The sequence below is a fragment of the Rhinolophus hipposideros genome (assembly GCF_964194185.1).
Source record: "Rhinolophus hipposideros genome assembly, chromosome: 5".
Classification (NCBI taxonomy): domain Eukaryota; kingdom Metazoa; phylum Chordata; class Mammalia; order Chiroptera; family Rhinolophidae; genus Rhinolophus; species Rhinolophus hipposideros.
This window is the reverse complement of record NC_138051.1, coordinates 5,738,944-5,759,862: the sequence shown is the minus strand read 5'-3', so window position 1 is coordinate 5,759,862 and position 20,919 is coordinate 5,738,944. Positions and strand designations below refer to the sequence as shown.

The window sequence follows — 20,919 nt, the reverse complement described above, 5'->3', positions numbered from 1 at the left end:
GCAAGAGAAAAGCAGTTAGTTACCTACAAGGGAGCTCTCAGAAGACTATCAGTTGATTTATTAACAGAAACTTTGCAGGCCAGAAGGGATTGCCACAAAATATTCAAAGCGATGAAAAGCAAGAACCTACAATCAAGATTACTCTACCCAGTAAAGCTATCATTTAGAATTGAAGGACAGATAAAGAGCCTCCCAGACAAGAAAAAATCTAAAGGAGTTCATCACTACCAAATCAGTAGTATAAGAAATCTTAGAGGGATTTATTTAAGATGAAAATAATAATAATAAAATGGCAATAACTGCATATCTATCAGCAATTACTTTAAGTGTAAGTGGATTAAATGTTCCAATCAAAAGACAAAGAGTCGGAGAGGGTCCAAGATGGCTGATTAGGTAAACACCATGCCCACTGCATCCCAGGATCACACTAAGATTACAAATAAATTATAAAACAATCAACCTCAAGAATCATCTGAAGACTAGCTGAACAGAAACCTCTATAACTAAAGATATAAAGAATAGGCCACATTGAGAGGAGGGGTGGAGATATGAAATGGGCTGACCCCAAACCCACAGATAGTGGTTGAACATCAAAAGGGACACCTTGGTGGTGGAGGTCCCCCTGGAAGAAGGAAGGGTCCCCAGCCCAGGGGTCCTGTACTGGGAAGTGGATCTGCCACAACATCTGACAGTGAAAATCAGTGAGGACTGTGTCTGCTCCTCCTGGTGAGATGGAACGCAGCTGGAAACCCAGAAGTCCTCTCAAAGAACCCACACACAGACTCACGCGTCTGCAATCATTCACCTGGTCTCTAGTAGTGGGGCAGCAATTCGAGAGGTGCCAGAGATACATGGGGAAAGACTGTTGTATGACTTCAGAGTGAGGACTGGAGGGAGAGGAGCCATTATCCCTGTGTGGAGCCTGACTCACGTGTTGTCTACAGGAAGGCGCCATCTTTTCTATGTTGAATCCTCCCACAAAAGGCCCAATCTGAGACTGTGTTGGTCTGGTAAAATCTGCATGTATGTACTACCTTCGGGACACTAATGACTACTGAGCAGCAGGCCCTGCCCCACAAGCTGTGGAAGCCTTTTACAGCAGCAGATGGCCTGCAGCAGCGGAGAACTTTTGGTGGTGGGCAGTGACCCAAAACGTGGACCACAGCTTCTCTTGGGCAGCTCTCAGGGACCTGCGGGCCTGAGGCGAGCATTAGCTGGCCACAGTGTTCTCAGGGGATTTTGTGAAGTGGTCATGGGCCCAGGACCAGTGCAAGAACCGAAACTGCATTAACTTTGTAAAAACTACTAGCCACATCTCATGACTCCCTGGGACCCCATCCCACCCAGCATAGCCAAGGGCACTCTCGACAGAGGGTCAACCAGTTCTGTGTGTGCACCTAAGGAGGTTCTCTCAACAACTGTGCCAGAAAGTGGCAATAGGCCTAGGTGACTTTGGTCCTTTTGCTAAGCTGCCTCAGGCCCAATACTGGTGGCAGCTGGCCTCAGTTCACAGGAAGGCCACCCACACACACTTCCAGGTCTAGCACAGGCAGCAGCCAATCACATATAGCTTTGTGGCTCCTACCACGTAGCCACGGGCTGGTCACAGGCAAGGCTAAAATTGGCCTGCATGGAAGCCCCTCCCAAGAGACACCAGAAACAACACACCCAGAGGCCAGCTTCAGACCACATCAGAGCACTACCTGGTTATACCCCCAAGCAGCACACCCAAAGGATAGTCTCAACATGCAAAAGAGCCCATAGGGGTGAATCCTCCTGAGGGGTCAGCCCCCACACAGCAGCTCATACACTGTGGGTGTAGCCAATCCTCTCAGTCAGTCAGCCTGGGAGTCAATCCCACCCACTGATGCACCAAAAACAATCAAGGTTCAACTACAACTGAAGAACACACACAACATACTCAAGGAGCACCCCTGGAACACATGCACAGGTTATCATGGAAACTGTGCCATTGGGCCACACAGGATACATACTACATAAGGCCACCAAGCAAAGACTGAGAGACATAGGAGATATACCTAGGACATAGTTGCAAGCACTCAGAGGCAGCCAGAATGAGAAAACATAGAAACATGTCCCAAATAAAAGAACAGGAGAAACCTCCAGAAATAGCACTAAATGAAATGGAGGCAACCAACCAGCCAGAGACAAAGTTTAAAACACTGGTTATGAGAAGGCTTAAGGAAATTATTGAGAACTGCAACAAAGAGAGTAAGCATAAAGAAGGACACAGAAACCATAAAAAAGAACCAGTTAGAAATAAGGAATACAATACCTGAAGTGAAGAATACACCAGAAGGAATCAACAGTAGATTAGATGGAGCAGAGGACTGAATCAGTGATTTAGAAGACAAGGTAGCAAAAAACACCCAAATTGGAACAACAAAAAGAATTTTAAATATTGACATAGTTTAAGGAACTATGGGACAACATCAATCGTAACAACATTTACATCACAGGAGTACCAGAAGAAGAGAGGAAGCAAGGGATTGAGAACCTATTTGAAGAAATAATGACTGAAAATTTCTTTAACCTGGTGAAGAAAATAGGCATACAAACCCAGGAAATGCAGATAGTCCCAAACAAGATAAACCCAGAGAGGCCCACACCAAGACACATCATAATTAAAATGCCAAAATTTAAAGACAAAGAGAATCCTAAAAGCAGCAAGAGAAAGACAACTAGTTACTTACAAGGGAGCTCCTGTAAGACTCAGCTGATTTCTCAAAAGAAACTTTTCAGTCAGAAGGGAGTGACAGGAAATATTCAAAGTAATGCAAAGCAGGAACCTACAACCAAAACTACTGTACCCAGCAAGTCTATCATTTAAAATTGAAGGAGAGATAATGAGCTTCCTAGATAAGAAAAAGCTAAAAGCTATAGAAATTCATAACCACCAAGCCAGTATTACAAGAAATGTTAAAAGGACTCCTTTAAGGAGAAAAAAAGAGAAAACAAACAAATGAAGCTTAAAAATATGAATAATAAAATGACAATAACTATGTACTTATCAATAATCACTTTAAATGTAAATGGATTAAATGCTCCAGTCAAAAGATATAGGATAGCTGAATGGGTGAGAAAATAAGACCCATGCAGATGCTGTCTACAAGAGACCCACCTCAGATTGAAAGACACACACAGACTGAAAGTAAAGTGATGGAAAAAGATATTTCACGAAAAGAAAACGAGATAAAAGCTAGGGTAGCAATACTTATATTGGATAAAATAGACTTTAAAATGAAGACTATAATAATAGACAAAGAAGGCCATTAACTAATAATAAAGGGATCAATCTGACAAAAGGCGATCACCCTAGTAAACATTTACGCACCCAACACAGGAACACCTAAATATATAATGCAAATATTGACTGACATAAAGGCAGAGATTAACAGTAACACAATCATAGCAGAGACTTTAACACCCCACTGACAACAATGGACAGGTCCTCCAGACAGAAAATCAACACAGAAACTGCACCCTTAAATGACAAACAGACCAGATGGATTTAATTGATATTCTTAGAGCATTTCACCCCAAAACAGCAGAATATACATTCTTTTCAAGTGCTCATGGAACATTTCCAAAATAGACCATATGTTGGGCCACAAAACAAGTCTCAATAAATTTAAGAACACTGAAATCATATCAAGTGTCCTCTCCGACAACAATGATATGAAACTAGAAATCAATTACAAGAGAAATACTGAAAAACACATGGAGGCTAAATAACATTCTACTAAAAATGAATGGGTCAACAATGAGATCAAGGAGAAATCAAAAGATACCTGAGACAAGCGAAATGAAAACACAATGACCCAAAAATCTATGGGACACAACAAAAGCAGTCCTAAGAGGGAAATTTATATCAATACAGGCCTAACCTAAAGAAACAAAAAAAACTCAAATAAACAGACTAACTTTACACCTAAGGGAACTGAAAAAAATAACAGCAAACAGAGCCCAAAGTGAGTACAAGGAAGGAAATAATAATGATCAGAGTGGACATAAATGAAGCAGAGACTAAAAAAACAATACACAAGATCAATGACACCAAGAGCAGTTTTTTAAAAAAAGATAAACAAAATTGACAAACCTTGAATCAGACTCATCAAGAAAAAAAGAGAGGACCCAAATAAATAAAATCAGAAATGAAAAGGAGAAGTGACAATGACACTATAGAAATAAAAAAAAAATTTAAGGAAATACTACAAGCATCTATACACCAACAAATTGCACAATCTGGAAGAAATGGAAAATTGCTAGAAGCATACAATCTTCCAAGGCTGAATCATGATGAAACCTAAAATCTGAACAGACCAATGACTACCAATGAAATCAAATTAGTAATCAAGAAACTCCCAACAAACAAAAGTCCTGGACCAGAAGGCTTCACAGGTGATTTTACAAAACATCCAAAAAAGAATTAATACCTACTATTCTCCTAAAAATACTTCAAAAACTTCTAAGAGGAGGAAAGGCTCCCAAGCTCATTTTATGAGGCCATCATTTTATCACCCTGATTCCAAAACCAGGCAAAGACATTACAAAAAAAGAAGACTATAGGCTGATATCCCTGATGAACATAGATGCAAAAATCCTCACCAAAAATATTAGTAAACCAAATTTAGCAATACTAAAAAATATCATACATGACGATCCAGTGGGATCATTCCTAATATGCAAAGTTGGTTCAACATCTGCAAATCAATTAACATGATGCACTACATAAACAAAATTAAAAATCAAAACCACATGGTCATACCAAAAGATGTAGAAAATGCATTTGACAAAATCCAGCATCCATTTATGACAAAAACTCTCAGCAAAGTGGATGAAACATATCTCAACATAATAAAGGCCACATATGACAAACTCACAGCTAATATCACACTTAATGGGGGAAAGCTAAAAGCATCCCTTTAAGATCAGAAACAAGACAAGGATGACTACTTTCACCACTTTTATTCAACATAGTGCTGGACATCCTAGGCACAGCAATCAGACAAGCAAAAGAAATCAAAGGTATCCAAATTGGAAAGGAAGAAGTAAAACTGTCATTCTTTGCAGATGATTCTATATTATGTATAGAGAACTCCACAGATTCCACCAAAAAAACTATTAGAACTGATAAATGAATTTAGTAAAGTAGCAGGATAAAAAGATTAATATTCAGAAATCGGTTGCATTTTCATACACCACTAATAAACTACCAGAAAAAGAAATTAAGAAAACAATTCCATTTACAATTGCACCAAAAAACCATAAAACTTAGGAATAAATTTAACAAAGGAAATAAAAGACCGATTTTCAGAAAATTGCAAGACATTGAAGAAGGAAATTAAAGAAGATATAAATAAAGGGAAACATATACCATGCTCATGGATAGAAAGAATATAGTAAAAATGTCCATACTACCCAAAGCAATATATAGATTCAATGCAATCCCTATCAAAATGCCAATGGCATTTTTTTTCACAGAACTAGAACAAATAATTCTAAAATTTATATGGCATCATAAAAGTCATCGAACAGCCACGGCAATCCTGAGAAAGAACAAAGTTTGAGATATTACGCTACCTGATATCAAAATATATTACAAGTCCATAGCAATCAAAACAGAATGGTATTGGCATAAAAACAGACACATAGATCAACGGAACAGAATAGAGAACCCAGAAATAAATCCATGCCTACATGGTCATTTAATCTATGACAAAGGAAGCAAGAGTTTACACTGGAATAAAGATAGTCTCTTCAATAAATGGTGCTAGGAAAACTGGACAGATACACGCAATAATATCAAACTGGATCACCTTCTTATGCCACATACAAGAATAAACTCAAAATAGATTAAAGACTTAAATGTAAGACCTGAAACCGTAAAATTCCTAGAAGAAAACATAGGCAGTAAACTATCAGACATTACCCTTAGTAATATTTTTACTGATATATTTCTTCAGGCAAGGGAAACAAAAAAAATAACAAATGGACTACATCAAACTAAAAAGTTTTTTTCACAGTAAAGGAAACCATTAACAAAATGAAAAAATATCCTATTGCATGGGAGAAGATATCTGCCAATGTTACACCTGATAAGGGGTTAACATCCAAAATTTATAAAGGATTCATACAACTCAACACCAAAAAAATCAAATAATCCAATTACAGAATGGACAGAGGACCTGAACAGATATGTTTCCAAAGAGGATATAAAGATGGCCAATAGACATATAAAAAAATGGTTAACATAACGAATCATCAGAGAAATGCAAATTAAAACCACAATGAAATACCACGTCACTCCTGTCAGAATGGCTATCATTAATAAATCAACAAGCATTGGTGAGGATGCGGAGAAGAGGGAACCCTCAATCACTGTTGGTGGGATTGCAGATTGGTGCAGCCACTATGGAAAACAGTATGGAGGTTTCTCAAAAAATTAAAAATAGGACCGGCCCAGTAGCTCAGGCGGTTAGAGCTCCATGCTCCTAACTCCGAAGGCTGCCAGTTTGATTCCCACATGGGCCAGTGGGCTCCCAACCACAAGGTGGCCGGTTCAAGTCCTAGAGTCCCGCAAGCAATGGTGGGCAGCGCCCCCTGCAACTAAAAATTGAACACGGCACCTTGAGCTGAGCTGCCGCTGAGCTCCCCGATGGCTCAGTTGGTTGGAGCACACCCTCTCAACCACAAGGTTGCCAGTTTGACTCCTGCAAGGGATGGTGGGCTGCGCCCCCTGCAACTAGATACGGCAACTGGACCTGGAGCTGAGCTATGCCCTCCACAACTAAGACTGAAAGGACAACAACTTTAAGCTGAACAGCACCCTCCACAACTAAGATCCAAAGGACAACAACTTGACCTGGAAAATGTCCTGGAAGTACACACTGTTCCCCAATAAAGTCCTGTTCCCCTTCCCCAATAAAATCTTTTTCAAAAACCCCAAACCCAAAAACAAACAAAAAAAAGAGAGAGGCAGACTTTTAAAAAAAATTAAAATTAAAACTACCTTATGACCCAGCAATTCCACTCCTGGGTATGTATCCAAAGAAATCCAAAATACTAATTCAAAAAATATATGCAACCCTAAATTTATTGCAGCGCTATTGACTATAACTAAGACATGGAAACAACCAAAATGCCCATCAATAAGAAACTGTGGTACATTTCTACAATGGAGTATTACTTGGCCATAAAAAAGAAAGAAATCTTACCATTTGCAACACATGGATGGACCTAGAGAATATTATGCTCAGTGAAATAAGTCAGACTGAGAAAGACAAATACCATATGATCTCATTTACATGTGGACCCTAAAGAACAGAATAAACGAGCAAACAAAGCAGAAATAGACTCAGATACAAGGAAAAAAACTGATGGTTGCTAGATGGAAAAGGGGTTGGTGGATGGGTGAGAAAGGTGACGGGATTAGGAAGCATAAATTGGTAGTCACAAAATAGTCATGGGGATGTAAAACACAGTATGGGGAATATAATCAATAATGTTGTAAAGACTATGTAAGATGTCAGATGGGCACTGGAGTTGAGGTGAATCACTTTATAAATTATATAAATGCCTAATCACTGCTGAAACTAATATAATATAAACTAATATAAAATAATATTGAATGTCAACTATAATTAACTATATATATACACACACACACACAGAGGGTGCCAAAAAATGTATACACATTTTAAGAAAGGGAAAAACTGTATTAATTGTAGTACTCAGTATATTCCGATAACAAAAGATGAATACAAATTACATTGACGTCTGCAATTGCAAGAGGTGCTCAAAGTGGTTACCATCAGCATCCAGACACTTCTGATTATGGAGAACTACTGCTTGGGCAGAGATAACAAATCTTCAAATGTGTATACATTTTTTAGCACTCCCGGTAAATATATTGTGGGAATAAAGCCCCAGAAAGCAGCTTCCAGGCTCTCGGCCTCACGTGGAAAGGTGCTGGCTCAGGTAGTAAATGGCCATCAACTATGATTGGATGGCCATCAGCTGTGGCTAGTTGGCCGTCAGCTGTAACCGGTGAGCCATTGGCCACTAATATAACTGCCATGGCTATGCTAGCAGAAAATGGGGGCTAGCAAGAGGATGGTGGCTGGCAAGCAAGGATTGCAGTTAGGATGGATTGGGTGGCTGGCAAGCACGGATTGGGTTGCGGACAGTGTGGCTCCTGCTTCCTGTGTCTCCACCCCAGCCCCCAGCGAGAATATAGTGGTATGGCTCCCCTATCTGTGCCTATGTGGGTGTTCCTTTTGGGCCTCACCATGTCCTGTGTGGAGAGGGACTAGAGAGGCCAGAAGAGATCCCGCATGACACCTGGCATGACATATATATGTATGTATGTATATGTATATGTATATGTGTATATATATATACACACATATATATACATATATATGTATACTATATATATATACACACATATATATATATATATATATATACTATACATAGTCACTGGATATAAATAAAGCACAGCATAGGGAATATAGTCAATGCTATCATAACTGCTATATACCATGTAAGGTTGGTAGTAGACTTGTTGGGGTTATGACTTCGTAAGGGGTGTAAATGTCTAACCATTATGTTGTTTTGTATACCTGAAACTAATTTTAAAAAGGACAAAACAAAATTTCACTTATTAGAGAAATTTTATACCCTAGATAGCAGTGAAAACAGGTTGAATATACCAGATAAAAATAACTACAAATGCACAGGAAATTCTGAGCCCAGCTGACAAGGATGACAATAAAAGCAGAGGATGGGGTGAGGTGTGTAATAATGACCAATGAAGAATTTTGGGTGGACTTGGGTATTAGCAAAATGGCCTAACTAACTACAAGTGGCTAGTATATCAACGGTGACCAAACCATCGAAGGGACCCACAGATCACTAAATCCTACTCCCAAACTAGAGCAGTTGAAGCCATTATAAAAACTGTACTTGTAAAAAAATTTTTTAAAAAATGGAAGGTGGTGTAATTTTTCAACCCTCCAGACCCACTCCAGTGCCTCCTGTTCTTCCCAAAATCTGCCATGGGGAGACGCTACTCTCTGCAGATGATTCTATTTCAGACTTGATTGAGAAAGTGAAGTTCATCCAATCAGACTTGGTCAAACCTCCCCTGTACCCCACCCTCCTACCCCCAAGTTTGTTCTGTGTCTGGAAATCCTAAAAGACCTCAATTGCCATATCCAGGTGCTTTCTTTCCATCTTGGTCCTCTAGCCCCGGATGCAGAATGGCCACGTTCTTCTTTTTTTTCTTTTTTTTTTTTAATATACTTTTTTAATTAATTAGATTTATTGGGGTGACAATTGTTAGTAAATTTACATAGATTTCAGGTGTACAATTCTGTATTATATCATCTATAAATCCCATTGTGTGTTCACCACCCAGAGTCAGTTCTCCTTCCATCACCATATATTTGATCCCCCTTACCCTCACCCCCCACCCCCTTACCCTCTGGTAACCACTAAATTACTGTCTGTGTCTATGAGTTTTTGTTTCTCATTTGTTTGTCTTGTTCTTTTGTTGTTTTTGCTTTATATACCACATATCAGTGAAATCATAGGGTTCTCTGCTTTTTCTGTCTGACTTATTTCGCTTAGCATTATACTCTCAAGATCCATCCATGTTGTCACAAATGCTCCTATATCATCTTTCCTTAACGCCGAATAGTATTCCATTGTGTATATATACCACAACTTCTTTATCCATTCATCTATTTCTTGATACTCTCCCCCTGGGATTACATGATTTGTTTTCTGATTCTTCTCCCCATTGAGCTGCCCGGTCTCCTCTCTCCTCTCCCATTTCTAAATGTAGGTAATCCCCAAGGATCTCTCCTTGACGCTTTCTTTCCGGCAAACTCTACATGTCAGTCCCTGGTTAGCTTATCCAATTCAAATCTGCCTCTCCTTGCACCCCTTCATCCTCCTCTCCCTCCTGAGCTCTAGTCAATTCCTAACTGCCTTGTGCCTGCCTGACATTTCCACTTAGATAGGCTGATACTACTTCAAATGCAGTTATGTCCAGAATCAAATTATCAGCTTCTGCAGAACTTGACCGACCAAGAGACATTCTATCTGGGAGGCTCCTCTTCCTTTCAGTCTCACAGTCAACAACCCATAATGTGTTGGGTAGTGACTCTGCATCAGTTGTTTGCACCCAGTGAGCAGACAGCAGGTAGCCAGAGATTCTAGAACAGGCGGGCAGCTCTGGGGAGGTGATCTGACACCCCTCTGCGAGTGCAGAGGTGAGCTTCTTGCACCCAGGGAACCCCTCCCTTGCATGGGGCCTGTCAACAGCAACTGTGCCGGAAGAGCAGGAAAACCTATTTTGTATCTGGGAGCATGTTGCAAAATATCCTGGTTTAGGCAAACAGTCTTTGAACGAAACAGACCCTGTATCCTTTACAGACGTTAAAGAAGTTTATATTCTTTAAATACAAATATCGGCAACTTTTGGTCAAATACAACAGTCCTGTAAAAACGATGAATCATCCCTCCCAAACTGCCCCAGCTACTTTCCCTATTCACTCATCTCTGCACTTAGGCTCAAAACCTAACATGCATCTTTCAGGCCCACCTCAAGTCAGTTATCAAGTGTTGATTTCATCCTGCGTGTCTCCCATCTGTTCTCTTTTCCATTCCAACTGTTCTTATTTATGTAACCCTTGGACATATTAATAGCTCATCAAAAATGAATCTTCAAAATTAAAGCAATACATATCCATAGCAAAAACTAAAATAAAATAGTAGAGAACTTATAAGGAAAACAGTAAGTGCCTGTTCCGCCTCCCTACAGCCATCCTCTATTTAACCATTTTGTTTTATGAGAGTTGCCTGATAGCCTATAAGGTATGCTTATGGCTCTATTTCTCTTTGCCAATTTTAGACAGTATGCATGTCCTATTATATGTTGATTTGGGGTTATTCATCCCCCAAAGCCTCTTCTTCCAATTTTTAAAACTTTACATTATTTTTAATTTTTTCTGTTAACCTTCTAATTGCGTTTTTAAATAATACATTTAAAACCCTGTTGCTTATTCCATCAACAGTAAATAATATTTCTCAATTCCTCACTATATAGGATGTGCACATCATTACCCTACGTTTTCCTTCACCTCTTTGTCCCTTCCAACCTTCCAAACTCTATCAGACATACCTTTATTTCATTTTGTCATGGTTCATAATATTTACATTCTATTCTGTAACTACATTTCTATGTTTTGTCTATAGATAGATAGTAAAAGTCAACCAGTTGCATGTATTTGTATGGCTATGTAAATATTGCTCACTGCAGAAAGAAGGTATTTGCTAAGATTACATTTCTTTCTTAAAGTCCTATTAGTTGACTGACTGTGGACTCATCCTCTATGTCTTCTATCTTTTTCTCATGTTGTCTGTCTTTGCATTTGTCTTTGATTTACACGGTACTATGTTTCCCCGAATATAAGACCTAACTGGAAAATAAGCCCTAGCATGATTTTTCAGGATGACATCCCATGAACATAAGCTGTGATGCGTCTTTTGGAGCAAAAATTAACATAAGACCTGGTCTTATTTTGGGGGAAACATGGTAAGAGATGTCCTTGACATTGTTTTCCAACCTTTCCTAGTGAATTTTAAAATTTTGTTAAGTATTTACTTTTTTCTCTGAAAACTCTTCTGTGTCTTCAGATTGTTCCTTTTTAATATCATCTGGCTCTTGCTTTGTGAATGCGATATTTTATATTGTCTCTCAAGGTATTAACTGGAGTATATACTTTTAGTCTTTTTGTTTCCAACAGTGTCACCTCTGTATCCTCTGGGGTCACTTTTTTTAACTTTCATGTCATTGATTCTCTTCATGTGACTGGTCAAAAATTCATCCTTTTCTTTATAAGCATTTTAAAAAATAAACTTATTTTAGAATAGTTTTAAATATACAGAAATATTGTGAAAATAGTTCCTATATACCCCACACAAGGCTTTTTTTAATTAATAGCTTACATTAGCATGATAATGTAATAAACTAACACTGATGCATTATTATTAGCTAAAGCTCATACTTTATTCAGATTTTCTTAGTTTTTACTTAATGTCCTCGTTCTGTTTCAGGATCCCATCCAGGATGACATATCACATTTAGTCATCATGTCTCCACAGTTTCCTCTTGGCTGTGACAGTTTCTCAGACTTTCCTTGTTGCTGATGGCCTTGGCAGTGCTGAAGGGTACTATTCAGGTATGTCGTAGAACACACCTCATTTGGGATTTGTCTGATATTTTTCTCATGATTCGACTGGGGACATGGGTTTTGGGGAGGACAACAGAAGTAAATTTCCATTTTCCTCACGTCATACCAAGGGCACATACTATCAACGTGACTGATCACTGGACGTGACCCTGATCACCTGGCTGAGGTAGCCTGTCTCCACTGTCAAGTGACTCTTTCTTGCCCCTTTCCAACATACTGTACACTTTGGACTCTTTCTTGCCCCTTTCCAACATACTGTACACTTTGGAAGGAAGTCACCCTACACAGCCCACACTTAAGGAGTGGGGAGTTACGATCCATAGCTATTCATTTTGAAGAATGAAGTTCTGGATTGCTTTTCCTTGGTGGGTTGTGTGGGTTCCCTATTGGTTTTCTTCTTCGGTGGCTCTATACAGTACACGAGGGGGACATGCCAACTGGCAGGCTTCACTTCAGAGTGAACAGGTGGGGGATCAGTAAGTAGGGGCTTTACATGGAGAAGGCTTTACACTGCAGGCACTGCTCCACCTCAGCAGCCCCAGATTACCAGTGAGTTCATTTAATCCCTATAGAAAATAATCTTGTTTCTTCTTCTTCCCCTTGGAAGTAAACAGTAGGTTGCCCGCTCCTTTTCATTTCAAGCAGAGAGGCTGGGCACTTGTTCTAAAGGAAGAAGTGAAGTGACCTCTCAGGTATTGCATCCCCTTTCTCTCTTGCATTCTTTGCGTAGTTCCATCCAGAGCATTCTTAGGGTTCTGCCTTCACAGCTCCTGCCACCTCCCCTCGCCCCCAGCCCACTCCAGTTGTATTTTGAGTTAAGCCTCTTCCACTCTGCACCTTATTACATGTTTTGAAGACCAGCGATGCCACCTCCCCTCGCCCCCAGCCCTGCCACCTCCCCTCGCCCCCAGCCCACTCCAGTTGTATTTTGAGTTAAGCCTCTTCCACTCTGCACCTTATTACATGTTTTGAAGACCAGCGATGCCACTTCTCTACTTTAATGATGATGTGAATAGTAATAATAATGATAATAATAATAATAATAATAATGTTTCCTATTTCATATTAAATAAAATCCAAAGTCCTTAACTCTTAATTCAGATCCATTCAGAATCTGGCTGTAACCAGTTCCAAACTTATTTCTATTTCCTTTCAGATCCTTTGTCTCAAGCAAGTAGGACGTATAGCTCCTTGTAAGGGTCACAAGGTTCCTGCACGCTCTTCCCATCTCCTTGAATGCTTTGTCCCTGTCTCTCAGGTCGAAATCCTAGCTACACATCAGGGTCCATCGTAAAGCAATTCTCCCAAGAAGGAAGTCGTTTCAAATTTGAATTACTACTTGTCCATACTTGTATCAGAACTACATCTCTTAGTGCCTGGAACCCTAAGTGTCTGGACAGTAGGATTCATACTGTTTTCTTTAATTCTAGCACCAACCTAGAGACTTGCACACTAGGAATTTTAAAAGTGTCACCAATGTAAGGGGAATCATTTCCGTAGGGCAGATCCCACCTATCAGGATTCTTTGAGACAGAGGTATATTTTGTTAGTGGCCTTTCAAGAGGACTTTGAAAAAGTTTTACATTTAACTTTTACATTTACATTATTGTTTCATTTTAAATAAAGCATTGCAAATCTAGAGTGGTGATCAGTTCTGTTACAGCTGTAAACCTGCAAGAAATGGAAACAAGGGGTGGCAATATAAGGAGCAATATTTCAAACCAGATGATTTAGCTCCACAGACCAGTGTGGAAATATTTATCATATTTGTAAATAATCTGGAGAAACAAGTGCAGCATAAAACCTCCAAGGCTGCTTTTCTGATAAAATATCAAGCTACTTTAGATACACGTATGTTCGTTGAGTGGTTGTTCAAATGATACCTTACAGAAGGAAAATGCCAAAACAGAAATGGTGCAGCGATGAGCTCCTCACTGTGACTTTCAACACAGGAAAGATTTCCTGGACTCACTTATCCTTGCAGATGGCCTAATGTGGTGCTTTGGCCACCAAGACCAGGAAAATGCTGGACAGCCACAAGAAAGATATTGAACAGAAAAGAGAAAACATCACTTATGAAAAACACTAGGGTCCAGTACCATCTGTGTGAAGTTTCTTTTGCCTCACCTCTAGAAAAAGATAATGAACCTGAAAAGGTTCAAAAAAGCAAACAATTGATAATGCAATATAAAAACACGAGGGCACAGTCAAAAGATGAAGTTTCTTCATAGAGGCAGACAGAAAATATATGCAAGACTTTCTGACTTCGGAAAAAGCATTTTGGGAACAACTACACTTGGATGGCACTAAGGGAAGCCACATCCTGTGTTTTGTGGTCCGTGGGTTCTTAGATATCTATGACAGAGATCATGACCTGTCTTCTGACATTCTGGTGTATTTCCTAGAGCCTGGGAACGGAGTACAACTAGTGGATGTCTCCGCCGATCTAAATAACGATCTGTGGCGTGGAGCAGAGATAAGGTATACAAAGTGCTTAGTTCCACGTCTGGCACAAAGTTGGCATTGATAAATGGAGGCCTGCACTATCATCATCCAGAACAGAGAAATGATAGCTTGTGCAATGTCCCTAAACATCACGAAAAGAAAGAAACTTAGATGTTTCTGTTTGTTAAATGAAAAGCAGACAGCCACTGGTTTTATTATTTGTACTGATATTTAGTACTATAATCATTTTTATACATTCTAAGACAAAGCAAACAAGTAAATAGATTCATGTTATTAGGAATCAAGATTTCCAGTGTAAGAAATAAAAGAAACAAAGCAAAAACACTATTATGTTAAATTTTAATTGGAATTATCAACACAATTTTCTTTTTAGAAAACGTATTTCCTAGTTCTGTCTATTGAAAGGGCCTAAAAGCAATGGAACACCAGTAGAAATCAGCACTCTTAATTCCAAATCCTGGTTTCTAAATACCTTCCCACTAGAATTTGGGATTTCTGTGGAAATGGCTGGATCCCATGACTGGAGTAGGAAGTGTACAAGTTAGGCCTAGAATATCTAGTATCAGAAAGCAAGGAAGTGCTCAAAGATAGGGGGAATAATTAACCATTTCTGCTTGCCTCATTAGGAAGAACTCTTATTCAATCCCAGATAATGAGGCAAAGCTCTTTTTTATAAAGGAATGCCAGCTAATAAACATACAGAGAATGATAGAACACCACCTATTTGTAATTCCCAATGAACTGACTCAAGCAAGGGTTGAGTCAGCAGACGCTAAGGGTTTAGCATCAGCAGACGCTAAAACCATTAGGGGAAAGTTCATTGGTGAAAGAATATTCACAAGAAGCCCACACATACTACTTGTTAATTGCAATGGGGAGATCACCTTAACCAAGGGTTCAAATTTAGCATCACTAACGTGGTTGCTGCCTAAGGTGATGCAATGAAAAGTTCCTGGTATTGCGTGTGAAGTGCTCATGAGAAAATGTTTGATCTGAATCTAATCAATCCTATAGCTCTAAATCCCAATTTATGGGAAACACAGTACAAAGGAGCAAGTGAAACTAGATGATGAGAACATAACCAAACTGTGAAACATTCAACAAGACATCTGGCTTAATAGTTCCAAGATAGCAAAGCATTGGGTGTGGGAGGGGGTTGCGGGGGAAATAATGTTCTAGATTAAAAGATTCTAAAGAGACATAATAGGCGAATGTCTCGATCTGGACTGAGTTCTGGTTTAGCGCGGGGGAAGAAATAGTTGTAAAACACAGCATGGGACAATTGTGAGAAACCTGAATATGAAACTTGGCTGTCAGATTATTTTAGGAAATTATTGTTAATTTTTTTAGTTGCAATAATACAGTTACGGTTTTATAGGAGAATGTCAACATTAATCATGTACTACAAAATGAAGTACTTAGGGTATAAATCTTATGCACAAGATATTTTCAAATGATTCAGAGAAAACCGCACACATTATATGTCCATCAAAGAAATATGGCAAAATATTAACAATTGTTAAATCTAGGTGGTGGGTACATAGACGAGTGCTCACAGTACTACTCTTTCACCTGTTATGTTTGAAATTTGTATGTTAAAAAGGTAAAACTGAAAGGAAAGACACCTTTTTAGTGAACAAGATGTGAGAAGACTAATGGATATGTGGAGGTTATAAAGATTTTTCCTTATTTCCATTTATCCCTTTTCCCCCAGGTATAAGCCAGGTATTGGGCTAGGTACTGGAGATATGGAGAGGACTCAGGCCCGGTCACTGCCTTCAAGGATTTCACTGTCTAGTGGAGGAGAAACACACAGATATTTCAATTCCATGGAGTGAGTGTGATGATAGACACGCATTCATTCAACAAACATTTATAAAGCACCCACTATGTGCCGGGTGCTGAAGACACAATGAGAATAGGGCAAGCCTAGCACCTGAATTCGCAGGGCTCATACACTGGTGAGGCACACAGAACTCTAGAATTACAATTGTGGATAAGCGCTAGGCATAGAATGGACAGAGGGCTACCGCCACACAGTGGAGAGAAAGCAAATCCGGCTTTGGGGTAAGGATGGGGATGGTGGGGAAGAGGCAGCTAAGTTTTCAGGTGACTAGCAATCAGTCAGAGGGACCCAGAAGTGCGAGTGCAAAAGCACGTGAACACATACTGCAGCCTGTGTTCAGGGACCTAGAGGGGTTAGGTTCTGTGAGTACGTAGTTTAAATTGTTAGGACAGGCAGGGAAAAAAGCAATGGGCTGAGGGGTGGGCGCCATGTCTCACCCAGCAAATTTAGGAACCTGGGCTTTCCTTTCCTGCAGGTTCTGGGAGCTGAGAAGTGTTCTCTCAGGGTGGTGGCTGCTCCCGTGCCAGGCTGGGCCCAAACAGTGTGGATCCTGTTCTTGGCTGGACCTTCTTGTGCTCTGGATGTTTGCCTGCTGGGCTCTGTCAGCTCCACCACCCTGAAGAGCCCCAGGGATTTTCTGGGGTCAACTCTATGCCAGTGGGCAGCAGGAAACGCTTCAGACTGAAAACTCCATGAGACTCCAACAACTGGAACTGGGAAAGAAGGGTGGCTCTGCAGGGAGAGAGTGGGGGGTGGGGGTGGGGAGGGGTAAGAGGCCTACCAGAGCCGAGGATCATGTTCTCTTAGATCTCATGAGGGATCTTTCCAGGCCTAAGAAATAAGTAGGGCTGTCATCCTGGCTAATGGTACACTTTCAAAACTTAGCACCCAGGACAGGGGACAGCTTTTTGCCAGTTACAGGCAAAAACGAAATCAGAAGTATAAACCACTCGAGGCTATTATACATGACCTCTGAAATTATCGGACCAGGTGACTGCCTTCTCCTCAAGACTGTGAGAAGCCAGCGACTATGGATTCATTATTTATATACTCTCAATACTCAGCAGAGCTGAATGAATGAATCAGGCTTTACAGTATATAAAGTGCTGATATATCTCCTGTGTCATCTGCTGTGGCCCAGCTTTCCTGCTCTAAACTGTTGAGCTGGATTTTCCTCCTGGAATATCTGTCTCCACTGAACTGCCCTGAATCTCTGGGTCCGTAAATCCAGACCCTTTCCATTGGGAAAGTGTCAGCCAGTGAAAGGGAATGGCTCTGGCCCCAGTCTCCTTATGCCCTGGGTTGAGTATTCTCCCAGTGAAGAAGGTACATGTCTGCCACAGAAGAATCCTGCAGAGCCCGGACAGCTAAAAGCACGTGCAGAATCCCAGAACAGGGCTCTTCATAAGTGCCTGTTGGCCTTTCCCAGAATTTGCAAGTTCTGCCATTGCCCAATGGATCTCATCCCTATGGATACTCCACACAACATGGAGTATCTCCTTTCCACAGCAGAAACAAAACCAGAGTTGCGAAAGGCCTGGCCTTAGTGGACTCAAGACGAAGATCTCCAGCTGATGCCCAAGCTCAAAGCCCAGAGGCAAGGTGAGACAGGTGGCTTCTTGGGCCATACCAGCTCCGGACAACCCATCACCCAGGAACCCAGGCCAAGGCAGCAAGCTGATGACGCAAACCCAGACATGGGATGGGGAAGGCTGCTTGAAAATGGGAATCCCCCAGCGGGGAGGACGCAGGCAGCAAGCCTGGGACTGATTCTACGTCAGGGCAAGGGCGCGCTTTACACCGTGAAATCACCCCTCCTGGGATCCCCCAGCAGCAAGTGTCAGCCGTGCCTGGCCTGCCCCCACGCAGAGGCGGGGCGAGCGGAAAGGGCAGTGAGGTCTAGGAGGGACCACTGTCGGGGTGGTTTGGGGAGGGGGCGGTGCAGCCTCGGAGGCGCACACCGGGCTGGGCGGGCTTTTCGGAGGGCCTCTGGGGGAGCTCACTGAAGGCGAGGCAGGACAGGACGGACATGGCCCAGGAAGGACTTCCTCCTGGGTCCCGGGGCATGCCCACGTCCAGGCCCTCAGAACGCGCGCCGGCCCCTGCAGGGAGCCTCGGGGGGTTCCAGAGCTGGGATCGGAGCACCGAGGACCGACACCGCCGGTTCTGACGCGTGCGACGCGCTGACTCGCACCCTCCGCCCGCCGAGCTGCCGGACCCGGGGGTCGGGGGCGCCCCTGGGCCCGGCGCCGCGCCTACCTGTGCCCGCGGCTCGGCTCCTCCTCGCTGGCGCTGCCCCAGCCGGGGCTGAGGTACCGCGCCGGGTCCCGCGCGCCCCGCGCCTCCGCGCCCTCCTCCTCGTCCTCCAGCTCCTCGGGGTCCTCGGCCTCCTGGATGGCGACGCGGATCTGCACCGCAGTCTCGGGCCCGGGCAGAGCCTCCTCGCCGGCCTGGGCCATGGCTCGCGGGCCGGCGGGACTGCGGCGGCGCCCGGTGCCCGCGCCGCGAGGCCGAGCCAGCCGGGCGGCTGCGTCTGCGAGCCAGCGAGCGGAGGCGGCCGGGGAGGACGGGGGTCGCGGCGCCCCGCCCCCGCCTCGCCCCGCCCCGCAGCCGCCCCGCCCCGCCCCGCCCCGCCCCGCCCCGCCCTCGCCCCCGCCCCCGCCCCGCCCCGCAGCCGCCCCGCCCCGCGCCGCAGCCGCCCCCGCCCCCGCCCCGTGCAGCCCCGCCTCCCGCCCCCGCCCCGCCCCCGCCCCCGCCCCGCCCCCGCCCGGCCGCTCGCGGAGCGCGGCGTAGGCGGGGCCGCCGGCGGGGAGGGGACTTCCCCTGCTCTCCGCCCGCGGACGCCTGTCCGGGACCCGGCCCTGGACCCCAGAGCCGGCCAGGGCGCGCCCTCCGCTCGCGGGGCCCTAACCCGAGCGGGGAGTCGGGGCTCCGGCCGCGAGCCTCTCCTTACACCACGGCCTGGGGAGTGCAGGGGCGCAGCACCTCTCATTGCTGGGTCCGGGGGGAGCAGGCGCAGACATCAGCTTCAGGGGACTGGGTGTCTCTTCAATGTCTTTGCCACTGACCCGCCGAGGTGACGGACATCTCCACGGTCAGTCTCTGGTATGACCACCCACGACTGCGTCCTGCCAGGTCAGACTTGGTGCCTACCATGTCCCATACCCGTGGTTCTCAAAGTGTGGCCCTCCCCAGATCAGCAGCACCAGCTTTCCCTGGGAACTGGTTAGAAAAGCCAATTCTCAGGGCCCAGCCAGACCTCCTGAATCGGAATCTATGATTCAGAACTTCGCCTTTTAACAAGCCCTCCCCGGGTGATGCCGAAGTTGACTAAAGGTTGAAAGCCACTGCCCTGTATTGCTTCTTAGAATATGCCCTGCACATAGTAAGCAAATACTCGTTGAATGAATAAAGGGAGCTATTGAATGCCAGTATGTTGGAAAACCCTGCCACCTTTCCACATTTAGTTTTCATTAGTTCCATCCCTTCAAATGTGACCCACAAACTACGGACAGAGGCACAGAAATGAATAAAACGTGAATCTGCTTTCAGGAAACTCTTAATTTAGTGCCTTAAACATAATTTATCATATTAATTTGCCAGGACTCCAAAAGGACAGAACCCTGAACCAAGGCATTTTGATATAGGGAAGCAAGTCAGGAGAGGTTCAAGAAATGGGCTCTCTTGGAAAGCAGTGCCCTTATAAAAGAGCACCATGCATGGGCCCCTGGTGTCTGGGCTGGGGCCAGGAAAGACCCAGGGATGCAGGAAGGACAGCCCTTCTTATTAAGGTTTGACTGGAATCAGTCACCATTTCTTTGTCAGATCTGTCTTTTGCCAGAAGAGGCCTTTGAATGAATAAATGAAGAAAGAGAGAGACGCTTGGTGTTCTGCAGAGGACAGCTCCCAGCCCTAGGTCTGAGCTACTGACAGAAGAAGCAAGAAATGGAAAGGATCTTTTCCAAGCCACCTGTGCCTCTCTCCAGGGTTATGGAGCTTATAAAGTCTCTAGCCACCTGGTCTACCCCTGCAATGAGGATGGAGAGGAGAGAAGTTTGCAGTCCCCTCCATGCCTGCAGATCGGATCACTTTAGTTCCTGAACATTACAAAGCAATACACATTCTTTCATTTAAACCATCCTGTGTGGCAAAGACAAGAGGGATTATAATCCTTACCCACAATAATGGCTCACAGTTGTACCAGGTTTTAAAGTTTATGAAGAATTTATGCCTACGTTATCTCGGGGTTTCCAACTGCCTGATCATATGAGTTCCCTGAGGATTTTTCTGAAAATATAGGTTCCTAAGCCCCCATAGCTT

General features: G+C 43.0%; 1 protein-coding gene across 1 annotated transcript in view; it reads right to left on the bottom strand.

Moving 5' to 3' along the window:
- Positions 1-19,194, bottom strand: part of LARP6 (La ribonucleoprotein 6, translational regulator) — a 36,488-nt gene extending 17,294 nt beyond the window's left edge. Inside the window, exon 1 of the mRNA XM_081049438.1 lies at positions 18,859-19,194. Coding sequence (XP_080905564.1) covers positions 18,859-19,058 — 200 coding nt within the window. The 5' untranslated portion in view covers positions 19,059-19,194. The remainder of the gene's footprint in view (positions 1-18,858) is intronic.
- Positions 19,195-20,919: the final 1,725 nt, after the last annotated feature.